The sequence below is a fragment of the Temnothorax longispinosus genome, chromosome 3 (genome assembly GCF_030848805.1).
Source record: "Temnothorax longispinosus isolate EJ_2023e chromosome 3, Tlon_JGU_v1, whole genome shotgun sequence".
NCBI classification, from domain to species: Eukaryota; Metazoa; Arthropoda; class Insecta; order Hymenoptera; family Formicidae; genus Temnothorax; species Temnothorax longispinosus.
Window position 1 is genome coordinate 7,014,063 of NC_092360.1, and position 27,863 is coordinate 7,041,925.

Consider the following 27,863-nt stretch of genomic DNA (forward strand, 5'->3'; position numbering starts at 1 on the left):
TATCATTAATCGTGTAAAAATCTTATTTCGATTTAGGCCGGTTCTACAATCAGTCATATGTCTCGGAGTCGGAATGTAACCGATTTAATGAGAAAAATTCATTTTCGAAAAAGAAATTCTTTCATTGGACCATCGGCTGCGTTCCGACTCCGACGTACGACTGATTGTAGAACCGACTTTAGAGATTTGATTATATGCGTAATTCTTAATTGACGCAATATTTTAATATCGTTTTTAAAAGAAATAAGTGCAAACAATAAGATTACAAGTAAAACATTCCTATATATATCTTTTATATAAGTTTAATTTTGTTTTATTAATTAATACAATTATACATACATACATAAATATATATATATATATATATATATATTAATTGCAATAACATATATATAAATTATTATAACACATATATAATTACATCATTTCTCATCTAACGCTATCGCTCTGAATTTTTATTATTAATATCTATGTATTGATGTAATATCAAGTAATATGTTTTTCACATGCCCCTTCTTTTTTTGGAAAGGCAACTAGTCGATGTCGTGCGTAGTATTTCCCGTCCGGCGACAACGCGCGCGCGCAGGCAGTGATTGGTTGCGATCGCGACCAACCACGTGACCGCGGCGCGTATATACGCACCCGACGGGCGCTAAAATTTGCCACTCGCTCTTTCGACCCTTTGCGACGAGGTTCCCCTATTTGTGCCGGAAGAAATACTACCGCATCCTCCCCGTTTTACATCCCCGCGTCTCTCCTCCCTTCTTTCTTTCCTCTTCTTAACTCCAACTTGTTGCCCGTTTCGATTTTCATCTCGCGGGAGAAACGAGACGCGAAATATTCCTCGCCAAGCACACGGCGCGCGCTTTTCCGCCGGAAGTAAACTCGCGGCGGGAGATGCACGCCGCGTGTTCGCAGCGCGCGTCTTGCGATTCGCCTCCTAAACGTGCCCTTTCGCGATCTTGCCTCCTCCCCCCTTTCGTCACCTTCCCGTCGACCGGAATGCGCGAGAATTCACGCGAGTAGAGCGCCGCGAGTGGGGTACGAGCACGAGCGCGCGCGAGATCGCATCTCGCTTCGCCTCCTCCCGCGTAAACGTCGCGCGCGCGGGAAGAAGGAAGATCCTCCTTCGGCTCCTTCACTCCTTCGGCGTAACCTAGAATTCGGCGCGGATAAACGCCGAGGGGGGTGTCGCGGCAAAGAAAGGACGCGCGGCGGGAAGGAGGAAGAGGCAAAGGAAGGAAGGACGACGACGCGCTTAGATCGGGCATGGGTCTGACGGATACCAGTTTCGAGCTACTTCTGACCCTGTGGCGAGTCTTCGTCGTGGGAGTCCTGCCGTGGACCGAGGAGCCGCGCGGTCAGTGTCGCGGGGTCTCGTCGAGCTGTAACATTCACGGCGACGCCGCCGCCGCCGCCGCTCGTTAGTCGTCTTCGGCGCGACGCTCGGTAAGTACACGCGCGTCCCCGCGGTATCTCTCTCGCGCGTCGCGACGCTAGTTAACTCGATATACTCGATCTCGTCGCGGGAAACTCTCCCCGCTCCCGCTCGCGAGTGGACTCGAGGCCGAGGAACGGGGCCCGTCGTTCCCCCGACGTTCGTCGGTGACGACGGGTTTGCAATTTTACAGCCTTCGGCGATTTTAATTCTTTATTGTTTTTTTTTTATCTTTTAGAAATGAATTTTATTCTTCTCGGTTAAAGGGGAAAAAAAGAACGAAATTGGCTGCAATATTGTTGTGAGTATCTCAAGGAGTGATCGAACTTTCAAACAGCGTCGTGTGTACAATTTGAAAATGCGCGATTCTATATATGTTTCCTCGATTCGTCGTCACTGCCTTTCATGTTTATCATATAATTTTGTATCGCGATTCTAGATTTTATTAGAGCCGTGAAATAATTTTAGGACTACTGGTGAGTAGTGTAGACGGATAAAAATAATTGATTATCCATGATTTTTATCCGTCTACACTTACTCACTAGGATGAGCCGCGAATAGGATCATCCTCCAGTCTAGAACGGGCATAAATTCAGGGTGTAAACGTAGCCAATATTAACGAGTTTTATTTCAAGAACAAATGAACGCCAAATTCGTCAGAGTTTGTGATTAATAAATAATCGGAATCACAGAAATCTTAGAATATGCTACTTAACCCTAGACAGACTCACTGGGGCAATACGTTACCCCACGCGAAATTCAAATTCGCATCATTTTAGCCAAATTTTTGGTTCTTTGTTTTGTTTTTCGAAATTTTTTTACTGTTTTTTTTTTACTACCGCAAATTGATGACTACTATCGTCTTCCCTATTAAACAACAAACAAAATTATCTATTATAAAGTTTTCTAAGAACATTCTGGAAATATTATACACGCGGTACAAGTTTGGGGTAACGTATTACCCCAGTGAGTCATTCACGTATGAGAAAAATAAGTGAGTCTGTCTAGGGATAAATTGTACGTTTATATTTTAAGTAACTCATATACACATATAAAATAAATTATATTTCAAAATATATCCATTATATATTTGAAATATTTATTACATTTATAAGCACTCTTTGTAGACTCTTATGCGCTGTTTCAATTCGAAACAACATTTCTTGGGGAAACATGGAAAACACATCTACCAGCTGACATTAATAAAATAGAAAATATATTTCGAAGCGCGTTATATATTACACTGCAATACGCGGAAGGATCATAATCAAGCGTTATTGATTGCGTATTATTCTAATGTGGCTGGAAAGAGAGATTTCAAAGGTCAATAGAATAATCCAAACTGTCAATGACGCTTTGTCTTGATCACTCGAGTCATATCTCAACAACCGAACAATCGGCTGTTATCCTTACACCTTTCGGAAAATGCTTCCCGCGCTTCCTCGAAACGCATTGAAGGAAATCAACAACTGCCAGCGAAGACGCTTTCCTCGAGATGAAAAACAATTATTCGTCATTCGCGACGTCACGATGATGTCCAAAGCCGATCGAGTGCCATCTCAAGGATCCAATTGTCGGTTAAAGAAAATCTAATTAGCGTCACGTTCGTAATTCTCAGGAAACCCCGCCCCAGGAAAGTCTCCCACTTGTGAATTTCGTCGTATAGTTTCTTTCAAATCCGACGGATCCTCTCTCCCACTGTCGATGTGTTATTCGTCAGCCAGTCAGGCTACCACGTTCGCGTAGCCGTCGTTTGAATATTTGAGACCGGGACGCGGCACGCGAGCGGTTAGTCCGCCGTCGCGAATCGCGGCCGACCGATCGCGGGCATTTCGGGTTTTCCCTCGGCGAATTCCTCCGCCGAAGAGGAGAGCGGAAGACGAGGAAAGGCCGTCGTCCGGTAGGTTCCTTCTGTTTCTTTTTTTTACACCGTGACTTCAGATACGGGGAATCCTTTCGCCGCCACGCAGAGTTCGTGTTTTATTTGAAGGGCACAAAGAATATCGTGCCTTTCGATTCGACAGACTTTTCTACGGTTCGTGAATTCTCGTAACGAAAAAAATTGGACGCGAGAAATCTAACGGTTAGCATTAAACATTTTTTTTCCTTTCTCGTTACGAAATTTTCTTTCGACGCGTAGAACGTGATGTAACAAATGTCTCGTAGCTGGTACGAAGAGAGAAACTGTCATTTCCATTTTTCTCTGAAATAAAATTCAAGATATCTTCTATGAAATATATCCCATAAATGCAGAAAGAAAGAGAAAACACGACTGTAGAAATATCTGTTAGTAATCGCGTTTAACATATAAATAGATTATTTCACAATTCACTTCGGTTGCGCGTATATCACCTTAAATCGGTCAACTAAGCGTGAAAAAATTTAGTGGCTGTGCTATATTTTGTAGCTTTCTTATATACATTAATTATCATACATTATAGACAATTTATGATTATTTTAATTTAGGAGAATTACACGTTAAACTGGATTTTCAGATTAAACAAATCTCACTCGCGTGAGATTTTGTATTTGCATCGCAAAATCCAAGTGGAGTTGCAACTGCCAAAATTATGGCAAATTTTGTTATTATTCTGTTTGTTATGTCAGCGAAAAATCCTAACTTGTAATTTTTTATCACTACACACATTATATTTGACAGATATTTTGGGTAAAAATACATTTGATTGGTTTAAAGAAATATTTATATTTATTTATGCAAGACGTAGATATGTTAACATTTTCTAAATTTTCTAAATATTTATTAGAGATTATTGCGATGCAGGTATAACTACGCGTATTGTTTCATGCATAATAGATTTTGTGTCAACAATTGGAACTTGAAGTTTATCTGCGTATTCACGCGCACTTATATGCATATACGGGTTTTTTAATCGTGAATAATTAAATATTACACAATGTACCTATATTCATCTTTAAATCGCGTCACCTCAGAAAGATGCGAATATCATCTCAAAATCTCTGGCTGTCTGGCTGTCTCTCAAGAGGCGAATATTACATCAGAAATGGATAACATTTCTCTAATTTCGCACTTTTTCCATTGAAAGAAATTATTCACCGGGTAGCTATTATAGATTTGATTGCGATAGTATAGTTTCAAAAGTAATTCGGAACGTAAAAATAATAAAAATTCCCATATAAAATTACCCGTTTTTAATCAATTTGATAAATTTTAATATATAATTATATAATGTCTAACAATAGGTGAAGATTTTATGTATATATGTTTAAAAATATATATATCATATATTTATTTATCAAAAATAAATATAAATTTATTGATAACTGGGTTTTACTACATATTTTTTTATTAATATTCGCTTTATGTTCTTTGAGACATAGTAGAGCGGACATTCATCGCATTGCGAATGATTAAAATAACTTATTATTTTAATTATCGAGATTGAGTTCGATTTTTTTACACGTAATTGTTTCCGCCTGAGAAAGACTGCTACGCAACGTTTGTTTGATTTAATTGTTATTTGCAAAAAATATTTAGTGATAATCAGCCACACGAGCTAAGAGTATAAATTAATCTTAAAACATTGCCATAATTTAACTTCTTAACAAAACAGAAGAAACAAGAATATCTTTGTGTAAAAAATAGTCAACAAAATATTGCTTAAAAAGAAACGGAATATATAAAAATAATAGAAACCCCCCGACATTTCTTTTATATTAAATTTTCTTAAGCTGTTCTAATTCTTTTCTACAGTTAACGAAATTTATTATTAATAAAATAAAAGTCTTGTAACAAAAAATCTGACTACTCTATAAAGGAGGCCGCGCTGCATCAGTCAAAGAAGAAAATGAGAGGCTTCTTGCGTTAATGCAAGAATTAAGGTGTGTCTAGTTTACACGCGATAGAAAAAAGCACGTAAAAAAAGACGTGCAGTCTCGATGACGATCGTTTCGCGTCATTGCGGTTCTCCTATTTGTCCTCCTGTGCGTGTGCATCTGCGGGCATATATTACCGTTTGCGGTTCGCTATCTCTGCTATTCAATCGCGGTTGCGCTAATTAATTTATACTTTCTTGGACAATGGTTCGGGAGAAGATAGCCAAAGAGGGAAGAGACCGGCTTCTGAATATGTATACATATAGGTGCGACGCTCCTGCTGTGCAGGAATATGTTGACGTAAATTCGATTTCCACGGAATATCGTTTTTACTCCTTTACCCCTACTCCGTCGCTTCCTTCTATTCTAGCTATTATATCCTCGTTAAAACTAGTTTTGGAATATTCGTTAAGAACCGATGATGACATCGATTGAAATATCGTACCTACTTCGGGGAAAGGGTGAAGGAAGACTTTAGTGATATATTTAACTTTTCCTTATATAAGAAAAGTATAATTGATTAAATCGTAGAATAGATACCTACATTAATAAATTGAACAATTAAATTTTGTTATATAATTTTTATTTAAAAATATTTTTCGAGATATCTCGCAGGATATCAATTTCTCGAAAGATTTTTTTCTGTCTAGATTAATCAATTAAGCAATTTTTAAATAAAATTATTAATTTTACATGAAAACTGTTGTCAGAATTTACCAGTATTACTTAATACTATTAAGAAACAAACAAAATTTCCAAATTTAAAAAAATTCACTAAAAATGGAATAGTATAAGTTAAAAAAAATGACATTGAACTACGTGGTGTAAAATCATATCCTCCTTCAGATACACTTGAACCGCTTTACTTACAAATGCATTTAATTTACACGAATGAATTTCATTAGATCGGATTTTAAATTCATTATTCAGTTTATCGTTTTAATTTATGGATCCTTCCTCGGCGAACTGGTTTCCGATGCTGCGACGGAAGCAAGTGTGAAGCGGGAAACGCAGACTTTTTCCTAACGCATAATATACGTAAGCGTAAGAAAACTGATTGGTCTATTTCCTTATGCATATGTGTATATAGACCAATCAGTTTTCTTATATGCTTACGCATTATGCGTTATGCAGAAGTGTGTGCTCCCCGCTTGAGCGATCATCGCGGCGGCAAGGGCGGAAGGGGGGGGGGTGGAGGCGCGAGCGGGTGATTTTTCGTCGCCGTCCATCTTCGCGCGTCCGTAGGTGTCTCCGCGACCGCCGAATATCAATTAACTGGGTCGGTCCGTGTGGATAAGCGTGGATCAGTGCGCGTGACAGAAAACCCCTCGTCGAGTGGCCCCTCGAGGCCGGATCGCCCGCGATCGCCTTTGAAATATACGCTGTTTGACCGGTACCCGTCACGGGGTACAATGAGGCTCGTTGGGGGCGTCGAGCGTTGTCGCCTGAAGGGCTATCGATAACTTGTCGTCGCCAAATTACACGCGCCCGCGCCGCGCCGCGCCGCGCCCCGTCGCGCACGCGACGCGCTCCTCTCTCCCTCCCCTCTTTCGCTCGCACATACGTACATGTTTCGTGTCAGTGCGCGAATAAATAATATAATAACCACAAATGCGCGCGCGCGCATGCACACGCATACACACACACACACACATATATCGAATCGCCGATTTCCTTTCCATTGCGTTATCACCATCCATTCTCCTCCATCCCTCCTCTTCGCGTCTCCGTTCGCGCGCGCTGCGCCTTATTCCTTTCGTTCGACTCCTTTCGCTCCTCGCACACCCGCGACCTTGCGCCTAATTCCGCGCGCGGTAGGCATGCAGATTTATGCACTTGTTCATGAGCCGAGTGCATAAGATTATTACGTGATTACATTGATCAGTTTGCACGGGAGACTTTTGCCTTTAAGGAAAGCCTGCTTCAAATCTCTCGAAGAAATAATATATACCGTTCGCATTTTCTTTTTATTGTGCCCTTAAGCAAAATAAATAACATATTTTTTCTGGCATTGGTATGATTATTTTCTTTTTTTAAGCTCGGGATCGAAAGTTTTCAATTTTTTTCTCTTCTATTTTTCTTTTCTTTTTTTTTCTAGTTTATCGAATACGAATGACGGCGTGCGAAAAACATTATTTTGAGGGTATAAAGCCTTGTGTCCACGATGCTAGAACTGCGTCCGAGTTTCGGTTTAAGCCAATAAAACTGCTGCTTTTCTGTAAGAGCTGCAAGTTGCGTGGCTTAAACCGAAACTCGGACGCAGTTCTAGCATCGTGGACACAAGGCTTAAGAGAAAATCTCGGATTCTAATTAGATACGGTTACGACGAAAGATCTAGGCTTTAATAAAAGTCAAATAGGAGGTCGAACATAAGTTTTGACACCTTTAAGAACCATGAATTATTGATGATGCAAGATGCAACCTGCATTGCGGAATGCATAACATTTCTATAACAGTATTTTAATGATTATCTTAGTCAACCGGACGATAAATTATTAACAGCTTTCCATATGCTGAAATATACAATACGTAAAATCTTTATCTAAATGACGATTAACTTGCAGACGTGAGAATTAATGTTACCTTTTGAGTAATTACGAGCTATATATTTATTGAGATATACATATTTATTGCCGTTGCATTGCAGGTACCGGAAGGATGTCGTCGACGGTGGTAAAGAACGCCGCGAAGGGCGTCGACGTCAACGCCGGCGACGGCAGGGAGACCTGGTCGGGGAAGCTCGATTTCTTGCTGTCGGTCATCGGGTTCGCCGTCGATCTCGCTAATGTGTGGCGATTCCCGTACCTCTGCTACAAGAACGGCGGTGGTAAGTGTATATCGCGGCTCGAGCGAGCGCGGCCGCGAAAATAAACCGCGGCGCGATTTTCCACGCGGTTTATTTTCGATTATTTTGCCACGAGTCGAGTGCTCCTCCCTGTCATCGACGGGGGCGCAATGGCAGGAATACGATTTCAATAATCCGCCCTTTCACCTTTTACCACAGACCCCATCCCACGTTCGCGTTTGTTACGAATAACACACGTACGCCTAAGCAAACGATTTCCCCGCGCCTTCTGAGCTTCGTAATTTTTCGCATCATCGATCGCGGGAACCCTGGGCATTATTTACGCCCCGTTTTTGCGCCTCGAGAATACACGAGGACGGAAATTTCCGGACGGAATTATGACCGGTTTCACCTGCGTCGATCTGCGTTTCATCTCGGAAGAACGATTCTCGATTCTCCTCGTCTTTATCTGAAACCGAGACGAAAAATCGGTTCTGATCCGTTAACTAAGTTAATTGATACTAATTTGCGTCGAGAACGCTTACGGATTAAAACATTATTATTGCGCCCGCCGCGCGCCGGAGTGTCATTGTCGCTCATCCAGCATCGAATCCCCGGAGTTATATATTTGCGTCAATGCGAAAAACAAATTTCATCATGAATCACTTATATCTGCGTCGCGTGGAACATCGTCGTTACGGTTGAGTGTCGCTCTCGGCGGTCAGATTTAAATTCAAAATTAATGGAGCAAGAAAATATACAAGTGGTTTAACTATTAAATTTACCGTTTTTCCCTTCAACTTCACAGGTATACCATTGACATTCTTCGTCTCCTTTCATTTTGTCGTGTTCTTCTGCGTAGCGGCCTTTTCGGCTCGGAAAACAAATCGCTCCTTCGATACTCGTGTGCGAGGGAAACTTCGTCAACTGCCGCTCCTAACATCGTCGGACCTTATTTCGCAGTTAACTCAACTCGAGGGCGGGTTGGGTGTTACGCGTCGTCGAGTAATGTACTCCAGCCGGCGAGCAATGCCGCGCTAACCGGTCGGCTAATTGGCATTTACCTCGCGGAAAATGACCTCGGGATTTAGACCTCGCTCGGCGAAAGATTCCTGACGACGGGGGCACCTCGGCAGGTGCCCAAATTGGTTATAATTACAGGAAGGTAGTAATTTACAGGGCGCGCGGCTTCGTAAATCGCGCGGAGCGCTCATAGCGCTGTTAACCCTTTTCTTCACTTTTCCACGAGGACGAGAGCGGGCAAGTGCGAAAGTTATTATAATTGTCGGCGGTCGTCGTTCGAATCTCTTTTACTTGAAACAAATCAGCTTTATTTAATAGGGAACCTGCAGAGATTGAGAGAGCATTTTTTTAAAAAACAGAAAAAGCAGTTACGCGCTAGTAAATACATACACGTAACAATTATTGCGCACAAATTTCGCTTTATAATCGTAACATCACTATTATTCAATAATTACTCCATTATTATACTGATATCACTTGTATACCTATCAATTGCATTGTCTGCGGTATGCAGATTTTGTATAAATATGTTAAGAGCATTCCGCCTCGACACCTCGGATACGCCAACATTTACGCATCGAATTTACATAACAGCCTTGAGACGATAAAAAAAAACGATTTATCAGTTAATAGCTGCACGTGAATGAGGATACATTATCAGGATACATTATCAAGCGTCTCGTATTGTATCGGTAATTAGCAAGTTATCCTTCTTGTATTGTAATTAATTTGTGCCTTTACTTATCATGGAAAAGGAAGGAATGTACGGGGACAATAGAATCATTGCGTGGATCTGTGAAAATATATAATTAGTTGAACGATAATTTAGAAACTATAATACAGTATTTTTTTATATTCCTATTTATGCCTAATAACTTTATAAACACCCCATTTTAGGATCGTAAATTATTATTATGAAAAAAATCATTGTGTTTAAGTCGCATACGACTAAAATCAAAGAGCTCTTGGAACGCGAATGATTATGTTTTAAATAGGTGTAAAGATGGTATTGACGAAATATTGATAACCGTATGCGAATCAAGACCAATAATAAATTGTAATGAATAAACGACATATTATTCAAAAATCCACGAAAATCATGAAAAGACGTTCTCAGATACACAAGTTGTATTAATAAAATCAATCCACATGATACGATATTTTCTGGGACATTTAGAGACGAATTTTCCAGTGCGGATATATAACCAAACGCAGTTTTCATAAATTTATTAAACATTTTACTTATATCAGAAATCTAAAATTACAATTTATTCAAGTTAAAATTGATTTAAAATAACGTGAAAACTTTTATTTCGTTTGGTGCTCAATTTTGACAAAGGATTCCATCATTTTCAACGCTAAATAATCATGAGCATATCGATTTCACAATTCTGAGAAAGGAGAGGTCTATTAGAGAAGAGGGGAAAGACTCGTGTCTTTCTGAGCACCCTCCGCACAAGTCCGCGTACGCCACGTGTGGCGTTGGACACACATTTGTATTTGCTTTGTTCCGAATTGACGTAAGCGTCCGCGGTTATCAACGCTGTCTCTTTCTCTCTCGACGAGAGTCCCGATCTCATCTCCACGCACATCTCCACGTGAGATCTCTCCCGCTTCTCACTCTCGGGGGATCGATCTCGCGGAAAACGGTCGGCAATCTTATTGACTTTTGCTAAGCCCCGCTGCGGCGACGGTGACGGCGACGACGACGACGACGACGCCATTAGTACCGGTTCTATCGGGGGTCCCCAGTAGGAATGCGATTAGGGCCGCTGTCAGTGATACAGAGGCTCCTCAAAAGCGGCTGCTAACTCAATTAAGAGCGGAGTAGAGCGCGCGGCTCCGCGCCATTAGGATGGGCAAGATCGGTCGCTAATTTCCAATTACCTTAATTAATTATAATTTCCCATTCGGGACGCGGGCCTTTGATCATGGACGTGCGCGACGCCGATGCACCCCGCCGAACGGCGGCTGTGTCGTTATCGCCCTACGGGAAGCGTTATTAACGTGTTGTTTCGTGATTATAATTCGGTGCAGCTCGTACGGTATCGAGATATGTACCAGCCCCGATGGCTCCTGCCTATACCATTTACGTTTGATACTTTGACTACTTTTCATCCGTAAGACCTATGCGTAACGCGACGCGCTTTCTTTCGCGACATTAGATAAACGAAAGCGAGTATAGGGGTAATAAAGCGAATATCATAGAAATTTCTGATGAAACGTACGACACGATTAAAGATTGTACGAATCATTCGGGAGAATTTAAATTGATATAAACATCCATCTCCCAATTTTGATACGAAATAATCTGATGTGCTTGATTGGGTTCGAGAAGAGCTTTATTTTAATTTAAAATATTAAGTATTTATAACATTCGTATTTTCAATACATATTTTTTATTATAGATATTATATAGATTATACATATATTTAATTATTTATTAGAAAAATAGAGGAACGTCACATTTTTTACACTAACTTTGAAATAGTTATAACTCATAAAATGAAGGAAAAATTTGCAGAAGAGATTATAAACGCAAATAACATAAACCACATAATATACAAAATATTTTCTAAAAAAGCACAATTAGTTTTCGCAATACATTATACACCATAATATATTTCTATATTTATCTTATAAAAAAAAACCACTCTTTATCTGATCACGGTACTTACAGCAGAATCGCTTATACTTTTCTACATAAATGACTTTATACTTAATTTTTCTTAAAACTTGTTAGTTAAGTCATACTTATAATTAAGAAGAAACGCAGGACACCTATCCTTGAATGTTTACCATGGATTACGAGTCTCGTCTCGCATGTTTGTTCAATCGGATGTCTATCGCGTCTTCCTCGAATCCGCCCGGTTATTTTGTTATAATTTCAACTTCGCGGAAATTCCCATTCCGCAAAATTTACGTCGGATTATACAGTTTTCGCGTTTGACTAACAATATAAGCATTAGCACTTCTGGATACTGAGAAACGTGCAATGTTTTCGCGCATTTGAATAATGTATTTTAATGTTATTCGTAAATGCTAATCGAAATTCTATACCGGTTTGTCGTCTCGATACAGATTACTTAATCGACGATGATCTGATGGTAGCCTTGCGCAATGTCATCCACAAGGAAATCGATTGCATTATGTGACAGATTAGTGATGTAGTTTTTTACGCAGCTCGCGTGCCGTGCGATTTTTTTCTACTGTCGTACATATAGCGCAGAATATTATAACTAAATTAATTCAGTTATTCAAATAGGTGAGTTGAATTAATTCGTCATGCAACAAGCATGTAATCTAGCATTGATACGTCATCTCGAAGAGTTTAGAGTTAATAGTTGAAGAGAGATTATACATCAAAGAAACTTTATTCTACATATATCTAGAATGTATTTATCACACATATCTAGAGATAATTTAGATTATTATTCAATTCATGTATATTATATATTAAGGCGAAAGTTTATACAATAATCTTCGCATAAAATTCGCTAATGCAGTTTCCTATAAAAAACTTATTATGTGTGAACTTATTAAGCCGGTTGATTTTTGTAGGACGATTTGAATAATTCCATAAAGTGTGGAATGGTTCACGGATTGCTATATGATAGTTATAACATTTATACTTAAGAAGCGCGTGATCTCTTTTCAAAGTAATGCGAGTCGAATTTTGTTAATGGACGACACCAACACGCCAACAGCTCGACCTAGACCCTCGTGTACCTTTCGGTAAAAGCGTATTCCGATCGACAGGCTACAATTGGCGCGATTATCTCGCGAGAATGCATTACGTTTTATTCGAACGAGCTTTTCGCCTTTGTTCGGGCGTAAAATTCAGCTTTAAGCACTGAGCCTTTGCGTGAGTGCATGCTCACGTTCAAAGGGAGAAAATTGAGCGGAACTGTTGTCCGGGGCCGGACGTTTGCTCTCGACGTTAGCGACATGTCAAGACAAAAGAAAGAGAGAGAGAGGGATTTGCTCTAGATTTTGGAATTAATCTTTGTCAAATCTTTGATGTTACGCGAACTCGCCTCCTTGCAAAACAAAAATATTATCAATAATTTAATAAACATTAGCAAGAATTTCATACTTTTTTTTGTTTAAAAAAATTAATTAACAAAATCTGACAGATTTGTTGATTCCGATCTGGTTTAAGCATATTAAGAATGGCTCTAGACTGGACTACGATTTTAATTATAACACAATTAATTTTTGCGTAATGAAGCCATCCGGTAATGAATAGCCTACTTTGAGAGAATACAACTTTTAGTATGATCGATCGACGATTTGTACTCAAGCAGGAACGAGAAGAAATTAATCAAGGTCGAACGACAATATCCTTCTTAATGCGATTACATCTCCATGGGTACGGAACGGAAGTTCCGTTGAAGCTAAGAAGGAAGATCAAGGAAATAAGTATAGTCTCCCTCTCTTTTTCTCTCTTCCCTTTTTGATTGCGTTTGCATTGCTATTTATTTATCCGATGCGAGCAATAGTGAATATACATTTAACAAAATTGTTACCGAGTTACAATAAAGGATTGCATAATAACATAAATTATTACTATCTATAAAGAAATCATAAATATTAATCGACAATTCGATTATTTATTTATAATTAGTCATTTAATAATAACAAATATTGTTTCAAGTTTTCTCTTTTCGTCTCTAGACTTTTCTAAGTTTCTTAATTAATTTTTTTATGGATCTACATACAATCTACATACAGGGCTTATATTTAAAAAATTTATCAAAATTGATAAAGAATGATTGTACGTTAATATACTTTTCTATAGTATATTCTGATCATAATAAATAATGCGCACATATAAATATGATTTAAATTATTATAACTCGTTTATACGATATATTGATCGCGAATATCGCTTAATGAGTTCAATCAAATCACTCCATTTTTTTGAAAAAACGCTGTTTTGTAAATTTATTTCGTATTATATGCAGGAAGGAATCAGTGTGTACTATACATGTAGGCGGAAAGATAACACACGCCGCTCAGAGGGGAAACGGGTGAAAAAAATGCGATATATGACGCACTCATACCAGCGGGTTAGTTCCATAACTGCATTGTGCGTTATTTAGAGCACCGGTAGCGAGGTGCTTTTAGGCACGTAATTCGATAGTCAACTTTCGGAAATGCGGCAAGGTGACATTAATACGATGACGCGACTGAGTCGATCGTCAAGCTGACAGGAACGGTGAACCAGCGCTTTTTCAAAAAAATGATTCCTGAAAAAATTTTTTTATTCCGATTGCCCAAAGTTTCACAAGATAGCGCGACATTAGAACAAGCGAATTAATCGTCCGAAGAAAGAGTATGACTCTCATTTTTGCTCTCTGGGAGCAACACAAGCATTCTCATTTTTATTATTAATCGTCATTGTATGAAAAATAGTAACAATATTAGCTTTATGTAAAAGATAATATACTATTATTGCCAAAATTCATTATATATTTAACACCGTTTAATTAAGAAATATTGTACGCATTACTGAACAACATTATTATAATGTAATTTTCAACGAGCAGTGAAACAATTTTCAATTATGCTAACAAATTTCAGAATTTCGTGCCATGATCTTTTAATGGAGCCCGTAAAACTAAATTATTTGAACTGCAGAGAAGAAGGCGCGCGTATCTTAAAGTAAACTTTGATTCTTTTACAGTTTCTTAGCGGCTATACGCGCTACTTTTCGCCCTCTAATTTGTTCGCCTTTTAACTTCGCTTCCTTCTTGTACGGACACGACACTTTTCCGGAAGCGGCGCCTCTCTCTTTCCACTCACTCCCGCTTCCTAGATCGCACAATAACCGTTTTGCTCCATCACACAATGGCTCCTCTTGTCTTAAGATTCAAGAATTTTTCGCAAGACTTTTCCTTCTAGATAGACGTCCGATGGACGGAAGAATAATCGGATCTCGTTTGATCGACTTACATCAAGAATTTGTACTATGGCGATCGGAATAGAATCGTATTATTATGATTCAACGTTAATTGAAGATGCTAATGATGGCTGAGAATCAGCATTTAATGAATTGTGATAATATCGTTCTAAAATAATCGTTATAATAAAAATGTGAAATGAACATGAAATTAGTGTGGTAGGCTAAAAGAGAGTTTTAGGGCATTATTCTTTAATGGTGCAATTGATTTGGCATAGGAAAAGGAATTGAAAGATATATTATGTATTTGTTTCAAACTCAGTACTTCAGATATTCCTATTCATCTCAGTACTTTAGATATTCCTATTCATTTATCTTTCGATTTGATGGTTAACTGTTTCATATTCACGAGAACTACTGATAATATAATTAACGCATACCTCTTTCTACTTAATATACATGTATCTTTGGAAAGAAGGATGAAGAGGGAAAGTAAATAGATCAATTTAATCATTTACATATTGCAACAAAAGTCGCGAAAAATCTAAGAAAATGCACCGTTATAAATTTGATAAAACAAATCGTTTACAAATAAAACAAAACGTCATTTTGATAATTTGGTAGTTTTAATTTTTGTTAAATTGAGTATTGTGTCTTTTTTAAATAGACTCGTTTGTGTGCTTTTCTTCGCAGGTGCATTTCTGGTTCCCTACTGCGTGATGTTAGTGGTCGGCGGGATTCCTCTGTTTTACATGGAGCTCGCTCTCGGTCAATTCAACAGGAAGGGTGCTATCACCTGCTGGGGTCGACTGGTACCGCTTTTCAAAGGTAGGTGTAATCATATGTTACAAACGCGACGGAGTATATCGAGTTTCTTAATTTTTTACATATCTTTCCGATATAATGACAGAGATATAATATTCGAGTAAAGCAAACTGAATGCGATTCTTTGAATATTACGGTCAGCGTGTGTATTTATGTCGGTAAATGGAGGAAGGAGTGGTAAAGTTTTTTTTAACCGAGCCATTATCTTCACATCTGTACGATCTCTGCATTATTATCTATAATTCTAAAATATCGTAACATCTTATTTATGATTTACAAACACATTTTACACGAATCATATAATGAGTGCTATAATTGTTCGACGTAAATATACACGTAAATCTGAAACAAAAAAAAAATTAATAAGTAACGTATCTCAAACTTTCAGGAGCAAATCGTTTTATACAAACTAATGACAATGAAAAATGTTGCATCAATGATGCATTATAAATCTGCATGCATTACTTATTTAATCATATACGGACATTCTCAAGTGCTAAATTTGAAATGTATCCGGCGTCATAATGATATAAATGTGACCAGGAATTGATTTATCAAGATCTACACAGTTCGGCTTAATCTTTTTTTTTCCTATTTAGCTTCAATTGTAGTGACAAAAACTCGCCGAATACTACCGTTTAACTTAAGGATGGTCAGTAGAACCTGTCGCTTCTTTCGGTTTCTTCATCTCTTGGTTATCATTCTAGTCACACGCGCACGCACACAAGCGTACATGATTACACTTAAAAGTTTATAGCTTCTCGCGTGCGAGGCGGCGCGTAACGGCGCCGACCATTGAATCCGCTCACGCACGTGCTGGTCGTGCGCCGCGAGATTCATGAAACATACATCTCGAGGCAATGACAGGTTATATATATATATATGTATGTATTATATATCGCTCGCGCGCGCAGAAATCCGCGCGCGAACCGTCCGAGAAAATCTTTTCAGGAGCTTAAGAGCCGGAACGGGCCTCTCTTTACTCTCATTATATTCTACCTCGCTTTCTCTCCTCCCTGGTTCTCGGACAGGGTGGGATATTGCTATTCCAAGCCGGTCTCGCCTTTCTATTCGATCTCGCAATCTTTTCCAGCTACTGGAACCTAAAATCGTGAGGACGATCATCCGATTTTGATGCGCGCGAGGCTGAATCCGCCTGTCTGACCGCGGAAAGAGTGGTATACGTATATATATGTGTGTGTGTTTATCTCATTACATATATGTATCAAAATTATATATATATATATATATATATATGCGTGCGCGCGCGTATGCGTGTGTGTGTTTATACCTTCGCTACCTCGCAGATCTTTCTCGACCACGGTTACCACACGGTTACTTTGTGCGACGCGTATAAATCCGAGAGAATCGCAGTGAGATGCGAGAGATGCGACCGGTGCTCTCCGCGCAAAGAGCCTCCATTTCCGCCGATTTCCAACTTCATTTCCACAGCCACAATTTCACCCCGTTCACCCGCCCGCCCATCCATCCGCTCGACCGCTGATCGCCGTATGATCGATCGAGATCCTCCGTCACCCGCAATTCTGCGTCGTGTGATAAACGTACCTTATACATACGTACGTATTGTGATATGCGCGATATCTCGCATACTGCAGTAGAGAAGGTCACAGTGTTATTTGCATAGAAGACGCGCGGACTCGACGTAGGCGCGCAAGAAACAATATCGTCGCAGGAAGGACGGTGTGTTTCTAGCGTTTCTGCTGCGTTCTCCCGATTTTTTTCGCACTTTCGCGCTAATTTATTTAGGGCCGGTTGTTGCTACTTGTTAGTACTAACTAACTAATAGTTAAATAATTATATATATATGTCTTTGTTTTTCCTTTAAATTAAACAAAACCAGACATATGATTTAACCATTAGTTAGTTTACCAATAGGAACCGGTCCTTATACATAGTGATCTTGATCCTTGTACTTCTGAGATCAACTTATAACGCACACAGATTGCCAAGAAGAAAAAGCTGCAATAAATAAAAAAAATATTAGAGAATCTTCGGGCAGCAAAAATTTAATGCAAAATTTTTGCAATAAAAATATAAATCCTTCGTCATATATTGAATACTTACACGATATTATTTTATTAATTAATAATAAACAAGTTTATTATTTAAATCACTGGTTTTTTTTGTACAATCACTGACTATCTATCATTTTACGTAGGCCTTAGAAACTACCAAATGCTCTTTCTGAGAAGATATAGTTTTGTCACCGTGCGATGAAATCGTTCGGCATGAAAACTCGAATTCTTGTTGATCAGGTATCGGATACGCGGTCGTCCTAATCGCGTTTTACGTTGATTTCTACTATAACGTTATCATCGCCTGGTCGCTACGCTATTTCTTCGCCTCGTTCACCACGATGCTGCCGTGGACCTCCTGCGACAACAACTGGAACACGCCGCTGTGCCGCGAGTTCGACCCGAACGTCTCGTACGCGCTTGAGGATATGACCAGCGAGATGAATGAGAATTTTGGAAACACCACCCGACTCCTGCTCGATCTAGGATCGGATACCGCTGTTCAGAGTACAATGGATAACCATACGAGCGCTGCGCATGAATACTTCAAGTGAGTGACGTTCGACGCTTCGTCTGTGAACAACAAAATCGTCTTTGACGTGAACGTTTAATATTTATATTTGGCAAATAATTCGGATTTTTAGAAAATCTTATGGTTCTTAACGAAATTTTAATTTATGTCTAACGCGAAAGAAATTTATGTATAATTTAAAATATTTCACAACAATTTCAAATGACATTTGAAGAATGAGTGTCGAATGTTGATTTTATATATTTCATAAATGTTTCACCACCTTCTAAATTCGAATTTATTCCAACAAAACAATAACATAATAGTATAAAAATTAAAATATATTGTTAAAAAAATTAAAATACATTGCTTTCTTTCACGCGAATTGTTCACACACACGCGATATCTCCGTGAATGACAAAACTTTTTTCCCCTAAGTCGCGCTATTCTGGAGCTGCACCAAAGCGAGGGCTTACACGATCTTGGTGCCATTAAGTGGGACATCGCGCTATGCTTGCTCGTGGTCTATCTAGTCTGCTATTTTTCCCTGTGGAAAGGCATCTCGACTTCCGGCAAGGTAAGCTGAATGCTTCGTCAAACATTCGAGATCCTATAAAGAAAGACGGGCGAGTGAATCTTCGCGAGGTATTTTTTCGCGAAGGTTTAAGATCCGCAATAAAGCGCTGATGTTGTATAAAATATTTAATATTTATAAAACTCAGAGCTCAATCAAGCGTGCTCTCCACGATATATGTGTAGAGTATTTTAGATCGCGAGGATGTAATTAATAACATAGAGTGAGCGATTCTTTTGTATTGCAGGTAGTCTGGTTTACCGCTCTTTTCCCTTATGCAGTCCTGCTGATTTTGCTGATAAGGGGTGTCACTCTGCCAGGCAGTAGCGAGGGAATCCGTTATTATCTCAGTCCAAATTTCAATGTTATCACAAAAGCAGAGGTACGTGTAACGTTCTGGTTTACCGCATGCGTATGCAATGCTTGAAACATTCGGCGTGATTTTTAAGAGGCGAATTTTCAATCCATTTATTGCGTTCAATCACCGTTTTTGTACGTGACATAAATATATTTTGTTAAAATCCAAGCAATTTGTAATAAATAAACTGAAATAAAATTAATAGCCAGAATTGATTAACAAAATTAATACGTTGATAATTAATAATGATTTAAAGTAATTTATAATTCCGTTAAATTATATAACTCTCGTGTGATTAATGATAAAAAATGACGTAAATATAAAATAATATAAAATACTGAAGTTATTTAGGCGTATTACAATAAAGAAAACATCACTCTTCCATAACAAGACATTGAAAAGTTTTTCGCTCACAATACACGGGGGGAATTTTTTAAAAATAAAATTATACGAAAGGAAAGTACCGGCCGCGTTCGCGATTGTTTTATTGCCGTTGACCTGGATTACCATGAGCCACGACGTATCCCCGCGGCAGTGACAAAAGGAGAAAACTTTGGGAGTTAATGCGTTTACAGGATCGCGAGCGGGTTCGGGAGCGGTAGGAGAGGCGGGGGGGAGAGGTCGGGCAATGGGAAAGGCCGAGGTATGGGAAAAATGGGGAAGGAGGAACGTGCAGGGTTAACTGACGACGGTGAAAATGGAAACTCTGTGTAGCTGTCATAATGAACATTAGAGTACGGTGGAGCACGCGCTAGAACGTTAGAACGCGCGCCGACCCTCTCGTGCTTCGCGCGCGGATTGCATTCCGCCGGCGACGTCGACGGCGACGGCGACTTAGCCGCTTATCGTCGTCGCTAAAGTGGGTTTTATACCAGTGAGAAAGTGGATTTGTTGATCACCTCTAATCCGTGGATATACGAGAAGAATCAAGCTGATGTATTGGCCGATTCTCCCCCTTTCCCCCCCCCCTTCGGACTGCTCACTCTTCTCTGGCACCCAATTTTTTTTCGCAAATGCAGCGTAATGTTTATTTCTTTTATAAGGAAGATATACATGTACATATATCTATGTCGTACGTTATAGCAAATATGTAATTCATGTACTTGCCGCAACGACTTATGAAAATTATTAACAGCTTATAGATTAATATAGATACTTAAAACAATGAAATAATACTTTTAAATTACGGGCGTGAATTCCTGAAATGCTATATGGTAGCATTTTACAAGATCTGGTTATTATTGATAACATAAAGATATTAATGGGATATTTAGTATTCATTAATTAAACCGAAGAAACAAGAGAGTAAAATGAATAATTTATGATTACTATTTCTCCCTTACGGAACTTTGAAGTATATACTATAAAATAAAAAAAGGGATTGAAAAAAATTTCTCTTGAAATTAACATATTATAATCATAATTGATTATAATAATATGTTAATATTATGTATGCTATATCATAATTGATAAATTTTTATGGATTCGTTTATTATTTATTTCCATAAAAAATATATAGGAACATGTTTTATCGCTTCTACGAGGATGTTCTTTCTGTCTTCTTCCAGGTATGGGTGGACGCGGCGACGCAGGTATTTTTCTCTCTAGGACCGGGATTCGGAGTGTTGCTGGCCTACGCGAGCTACAACAAGTATCACAACAACGTTTACAAGTAAGAATGCCGGAATATCTTCGCGCGCACCCGCGCGCATCTCGCATCTGCGTCTGACACCCCCGTGTTCTTCGCAGAGACGCCTTGCTGACGAGCTTGATCAACAGCGCAACGTCCTTCGTCGCCGGATTCGTCATATTCTCGGTGCTCGGTTACATGGCGCGTGCCAGCGGCAAGTCCATCCAGGACGTCGCTACGGAAGGACCCGGTCTGGTTTTCATCGTCTATCCGGCGGCCATCGCTACGATGCCCGGCTCGACGTTCTGGGCGCTCATCTTCTTCATGATGTTACTCACCCTCGGTTTAGACAGCTCAGTGCGTTTTCATTTTAAAATGAACTCATCGCATATGAATTACTTTAACAATATTTTTGTATATTTTTTTTTATTTTATTGACAAAAGTTCTTTCAGTTGCAAAACGTTTCTTCGTGCAAAGCTGCCATTATTAAATATGCCGATATTAAATATAATATGTTGAAAGTACCTTTCCTTCAAGCGATGGAACGCCTTATTATTATGCAACTTACGAATAATTAAAACAAGAATTAATGTGATTTTATAGTTCGGAGGTTCAGAGGCAATTATAACGGCACTCAGCGACGAGTTTCCAATAATCGGCAACCATCGTGAGATCTTCGTGGCGTGCTTGTTCACTCTATACTTTCTGGTCGGACTTGCTTCTTGCTCACAGGTATAGATATTCTAATTGCTAAGATTGTTGACAAACATCGGTATTTTTGACTCGATAAAAATTTTTTACATAAGGACATATGTAAGAAGCACGTATCGTAAAACTATTTAATAAGCTTGAAATTTTTCTTAGGCGATTTTCGGAAATCTTCAGAAGTCTTAGATCTTATTAAGATAACATTTTAGATTTTCATACCGTTGTACATATATGTTACATTTATGCAAAATAATATTTGATTCTTAATACGTGCATAATGGCTCATATTATAAACAGGAGATTTTATTGCTTTTCAATATAGGGCGGGTTTTACTTTTTCCACTTGTTGGATCGATACGCGGCCGGATACTCGATGCTGTTCGCCGTTCTGGCAGAAACAATCGCGGTCAGCTGGATTTATGGAACGGACCGATTTTGCGCCGACATCAAAGACATGATCGGATTCAGACCGGGTATCTACTGGCGAGTATGCTGGAAATTCGTAGCACCACTTTTCCTTATGGTACGTCACAATATAGCCAACGTATCCGAAAATTATAATTATATAAGATAGCTCTTAAAGAATCATTACCGTTTAAAAAAGAATTTGCACTTCCAATAATTTTTATTAAAAATATATTTTTATTTCTTATAATATTAACAAAGATATATAATACTAATAATTATTATAATTTTATCTTAAGAAAAAAATTTTTCTATGTCAGTTTCGACTTTCTTTTGATTTCGTTTCAGTTGCAATTTTTACGAGAAAGACACAAGCTTTTTACCCAACCTGCACTCTAAAGACCAAGCTTATTCGTCGTTATATATTTTTAAAGCTTATTCGTTGTTGTACTTTGTTTTTATTATAGTAGAATATTTTCTTAATCAAAATTCAAGCTTAAAAATTGAACCTGGATCTTTTTGCTTAATGAGCAACTGCTCTAATACTGAATTAATGTAGCATCTTGATAATAATAGTCATTGTATTTATCATATGTACGTTTATCTTTTATTTGCTTCTAGTTCATTATCGTCTACGGTTTAATGGGTTACGAACCTTTATCATACGAGGGCTACGTTTATCCGATTTGGGCAAATATATTAGGCTGGCTAATCGCGTGTTCTTCTATCATCATGATCCCAGGTATGGCGATCTACAAAATCTGCACGACACCCGGATCCTTTGTTCAAGTGAGTATTTAATTTAAATTTAAATATGATTATTTTATTTAAATTTATCTCCAATTTAAAAATCGATAAAGACATAAAATTGAAATGCAATTAAATCTAAAATAATCATTCTAAATGTACATTGTGTATATGAGTTTAATATTGGGTAAATTTGCTGAAAAGATTGATTGAGGATTGATTAAATGCTGATAAAATAATTATAAAACAATCTTGTCAAATTATTTAAATTGAATTTGTGATAATTGATTGTTTTCCGGGAGAAAATAATGCGGTATACATATGCGTAAATTTACTAACGCAGAGGTTGAAGATCCTGACGACACCATGGCGAGACACGCAGCATCAGAGGAATGATCTGTCCTCGGTAGCGAACGGCGCGATTCGTCGAAGTTTCCTGGCCGAGCAAGACTTCGAAATTACCAAGGATCACGAGTTAACTAAGGAACAGACGGAGGTAATGATTCAAAATAGAGAGGGTGTCAAGGGGAGCGATCCGCCCCCCGAGCCAGTCTAGGACAGTGCGGTTGTGATTTTGCACGGTGCCCGGTTCCAAGTATACCTCTGCTAGAGCACGATCGCCGAGCAAGGTCCCACGACGACGAGTAACAATCCACCGATCGAACAAGACAAGGATCAGTCTCTTATCACGAATCGATATACAACACTCGAACGCATTCCCCATTTGAATCTTAGGGCGACCGGTTTGATTGACGACGCGATTCCGCGATTCGACGTTCGTGCGTCGGATCCCACTTTGTTTCTTCGTCAACGAGAACAGAATAAAAGCTATCCTCGTTCCGCGTGTCCTATCGCGATAAAAACTGTCGCGCGGATACGGGTGATAGGAAAAAAAAACCTGGAAAAGAAAGTGGATACCGTCGCGACGTAACATCGTCGTCAATCATGCTTTCCCTCGGACGGGCCTAACCGGATTCATCCCCCCCCCCAGCGATAATCTCCATCCTGTAAATATAATAACGCGCGTCACGGAGCATGACGAATCGCATGAGGTTGGTGAGATCGTCTTGGCGAATAAGCAATTGATGTTCACGCTTCTTCTAACGGACAATGTTTGTCACAAGCGAGCTATTGTCACAAACAAGAGCTATACAATCCTACCTACTTTGGATGACAGCTTTAAACCTAAGAGAATAATTTACGCGCAAAGGTCTAATTTAGTGTAGTGTTTCCAACCTTTGTAATAAATCAACTCGGTATTTTCCTGGAGCGTGGCAGTTAATAGACCCGCTTTGAGGCAACTAACCGAGAAAGTTCCCTTCAATAAATTTCCCTTCTGTGCAATGTAAGAGATTCCCCGAATTGTTTCGCGGTATCGCGTTTGAAACGAACTTTGTTGTTTAATAATATTGTTTATTTCAGACCGATGCGAATTATGTAATCACATAAAATGTTCACTTCGCATAAAGATGTTATAGAACAGATATTATAATGTTAAGATATCTTATAGGAGAAGATTACGCGATTCCGATTAATCGATTGTGATTGACGATTCCCTTGCTGGGCCACGTTGTTGTCTATAAAATAGAAAGTGGGAGGGAATTGTGAGTTAATCGCGATTAATCGGCGTCGGTATTTTAGACGGTGGATTAGACGAATTATATTTCCGTTTGACCAGGCCTCCAGGCCTCCGTAAGCCTGGACAATAAATGCTGTGTGGACTATACGCAAATTATAATCGCCGGTAAAATGTTAAGCAATTTACTAGGTCTTATTGCCGGTGTGAATACGCTTCATCGATATCCCGCTCAGTCCTGTGTCAAACATCATCGTAGCATGAAACGATGCGTTTTTTATATAGATACAGTACTCGGTCATTGAGTTCACTCATGTAATCTCTTCTAGTCATCTAGATTACCTCTTTATCCATTAAAGATCCGAGAATGATTTTTTTAATGGAGATTCTATGAAAATTGAACTATGAGTTCATCTATCTTGATAGTCTGTTATTTTATATTATTTGTTTAAATCGGCTCCGCACGACCTGTTTATTCGCGTCGAATATTACGTGGATATTATCTGAAGTCGGATTAACTTTGAAAATTAAACAGCTATAATTATTACTTTATATGCGCTTAATCATCGATGGTTTGCAATTCAAAATAATTTTGATGATCTAGTGTCAAATATTTCGTTTACATCTCAATCAATTCCGATTCAATTGTTGTCAATATATTTATATAATATTTTATTTCCGTTATTTAAAGTATTTAATACAAATTTTAAAAACGTGTATCCTCCGAATATAGTTGCTAGTTTACTACAGTTACTTGCTACTTCGATTATTTAAGATACGTAGAAGATTATCGTGCTAAGTGTTTTTTTTTTTTCTAATGAGAGCTTTTGTTTATAGAAACTGCAAAGAATGAACTCTTTACGATCCAAATGAGCGAAGATCAAAGATCTTATTCTCAATTTAATCTAATCGGCTGATCTAACATAAATCACAAAGTTTTTGTTATTCGGAGGAATTTATAGAGTAATACTTGAAGAATTATATAATACGGTTACCGCAACATTAGACTGAATTCAACTCGTGAGAATCGCAAAGGGTCAAATATGTGTCGCGATTACGGGTCGATTCGCGAATAAACGCGTCGTGCGAGCATCGCAGAGGAGCGTCGGCGACGCGAGAATCAGTCAGCGCAATCTCCAGTAGTTTCATAGAGATCATAACACTTTCCATAGAGATCATAAAACACTTAACGAGTATTCAAATCCTGACGTGTGCCGGCATGCTCGGTAACTCTATTTGTCTATATCTACTTCCACACTTATCGCGCGGTAACGGGGACGATAAATCGTTTCCTAATTCTCATAATATCACGCGGCCGCGTGATCTCCCCTTCGTTCAACGATGCAATGCCTTCATTGCGATAGGACCGTTCGTCATTTATCTAGTATTAGTCAGGCCAGTAGAATTGATCGATATTACGTAGGTATCCGACGGATATCCGATGTTCTTACAATCAGATACGTAAACGTCCCCCAAAGATGAATATTTGCGGATGACTCTGAGAGACCATTCTTTTAGCAAGTTGTTTCAATATCTGAATTAATTTAAATGATTTGAATAATTAAAAAAGATTTTTAAATGTGTGTTTATTAGGGGGGCGAGACATTGATACTCACACTTTCGCGTGAAAAATATCTAAGAAGGCCATTTATCCACGCATAGATGGTTTCATAGATGCTTTGTATATCGTAACGCTATTTATGCGTGGATAAATGGTCTTCTTAGATATTTTTCATGTGGAGATATGATGATAGTATCAATAATGTTCCTCCAAAGAGTTAATCATAGATTTACCGTCGATCTTTTTTTAGTTTACTATTATAATAAACTAATTTAGTTTAGCAAATTAATTTTAACAAACCATTTAGTTTATTATTTTTTTTTAGTTTACTACTTACTTTACTAAACTTTCTTCGAAGTTCACTTTTTTCATTGTCAAGTCAAGGAGCGCGTCAATCTTCACGATTTAAGCGTGTCAACTTGCTTCTTGAAAAAAAAAACTTTTATGCGGCAATGAATTACAACAGGCGCGAGACAATAGCAAAAATTTGCGTATCTTACGGATGGTCCAAGGATACCTGCGTCACGCACCCCCGCTACGCCACGACTGGCAGAGGAGATGCCGGTATATCACACTTGTAGATATTAATTACGTGTCTCGCATTGTAGCTCCGCGAACCGGCCGGCGAAAGGCGGCCGGAAATAGGAATTAAGCATTTCGAAATCGTCGTGATAGAGCGTCGTTAGAATCTTGCGGTCGTGAGGCGACCGCCACGACCTGCGTTCCTCCCATCTCTTCTTCCCGTTCTACCTCCCTTCATCCCCCGCACGCAGGGGCGCGTCGCGTCACACACAATATATATAGTTTATTTAACGATCGTTGTTTAGATACAGAGATGTATACGTACCTATAAAACTCACATGTGTATGTATATACATATATAAAAGTATAAATATATAATATATATTTTATACACATCGCATCCGAGTTGCCACCGCAGCCATAGGTAGCAGCTCGGGCCTTGTTAATTCGATTAAACGATTTAAATGACTTCACCTCCGAGGCGAGAAAACTAGCAAGCTTGCGAAACAAGTTGAAAAAAAAATCGTCGGCTAATCTAATCCTAAAGCCCTTTTTTGCTCTCTCTTTCTCCCCCCCCCCCCCCAGCCCTTTCAAGTCGCGGCGATCATGCCCGCCCAAGAGCCATATTGGCCGAGCATCCGTCGAGGCTTTATAACCGCACGCAGGAAAAGTTTTGCACCGCTTTGGATTACGGATATTGCACCGTGTCCTCTAACGTTACGCTTCTCTAATTAGCGCACCGATGATTATCAACACTATGTTACAATCGACACTGTATTAACCGTTGTACCATTGTATTAACATCATTACTTGTTTCATTGTTACTTGTAAGTGATAATTAAGTACGAGGTATTTTTTTTCTTTACACTTGCTATAACCTGGATTATGTAGGCGAGACGGTCATTATTGTCGGTGAGATAATAGTGACCTCGCGCTCGTCCACAAAGACGACAGCCATGACTGATTGTGAGTCTCTAGGGTATTATATACGATGAAATAAGAAATATATTAGTTACTAATGTGTTTATAGACCTAGGTTTATTATACGAGGAGACGAGGATTTTCACCAGTAGTGGAGAGAGAGAAGTGGGTCGGTCTGATGGAGGAAGTCGCGCGCGACGTCTCGGCGCGTGATCTCACCTGTGTATGTCTTCTTTGCAGAACGCCTCTACTCGACTGTAGGTTGCCGGAAAAAATTTTACGCAGTTTGTTTTGAAAACCAAGCGGTGCAAAATTGATCTTGAACGCGTGCGCCCCGTATCCCGCTACGTATGTCGCACCCTGTGTCGAAGACTGTTACAGCCGCGGCTTTGGAGTACGTTCCCGATTAGCGTTGATCCGCAGCGCGACGTAGCGTTACGCATGTAAGGATGATTTTGTCGAATAAAAAATTTCGTTCTCTA

At 39.0% G+C, this 27,863-nt stretch overlaps 1 protein-coding gene across 3 annotated transcripts; it reads left to right on the forward strand.

Moving 5' to 3' along the window:
* The first annotated feature begins 677 nt into the window (after nucleotides 1-677).
* Nucleotides 678-27,863, forward strand: Dat (Sodium-dependent dopamine transporter). 3 transcript variants are annotated; one of them, XM_071772237.1, is made up of 13 exons: nucleotides 3,187-3,338; nucleotides 7,941-8,120; nucleotides 15,700-15,834; nucleotides 18,108-18,417; nucleotides 18,817-18,955; nucleotides 19,200-19,334; nucleotides 20,879-20,982; nucleotides 21,060-21,297; nucleotides 21,545-21,673; nucleotides 21,972-22,172; nucleotides 22,676-22,843; nucleotides 23,145-23,297; nucleotides 27,622-27,863. In XM_071772237.1, the coding sequence occupies exons 2-13, from the start codon at nucleotides 7,952-7,954 to the stop codon at nucleotides 27,640-27,642; spliced, it is 1,902 nt and encodes a 633-aa protein (XP_071628338.1). In that variant the 5' UTR covers nucleotides 3,187-3,338; nucleotides 7,941-7,951; the 3' UTR covers nucleotides 27,643-27,863. The 3 variants fall into 3 exon arrangements, with proteins under 3 accessions (XP_071628337.1, XP_071628338.1, XP_071628339.1); XM_071772236.1 differs by lacking the exons at nucleotides 3,187-3,338; nucleotides 27,622-27,863 and adding an exon at nucleotides 678-1,449 and having other exon boundaries at nucleotides 23,145-26,851; XM_071772238.1 differs by lacking the exon at nucleotides 27,622-27,863 and having other exon boundaries at nucleotides 3,192-3,338; nucleotides 23,145-26,851.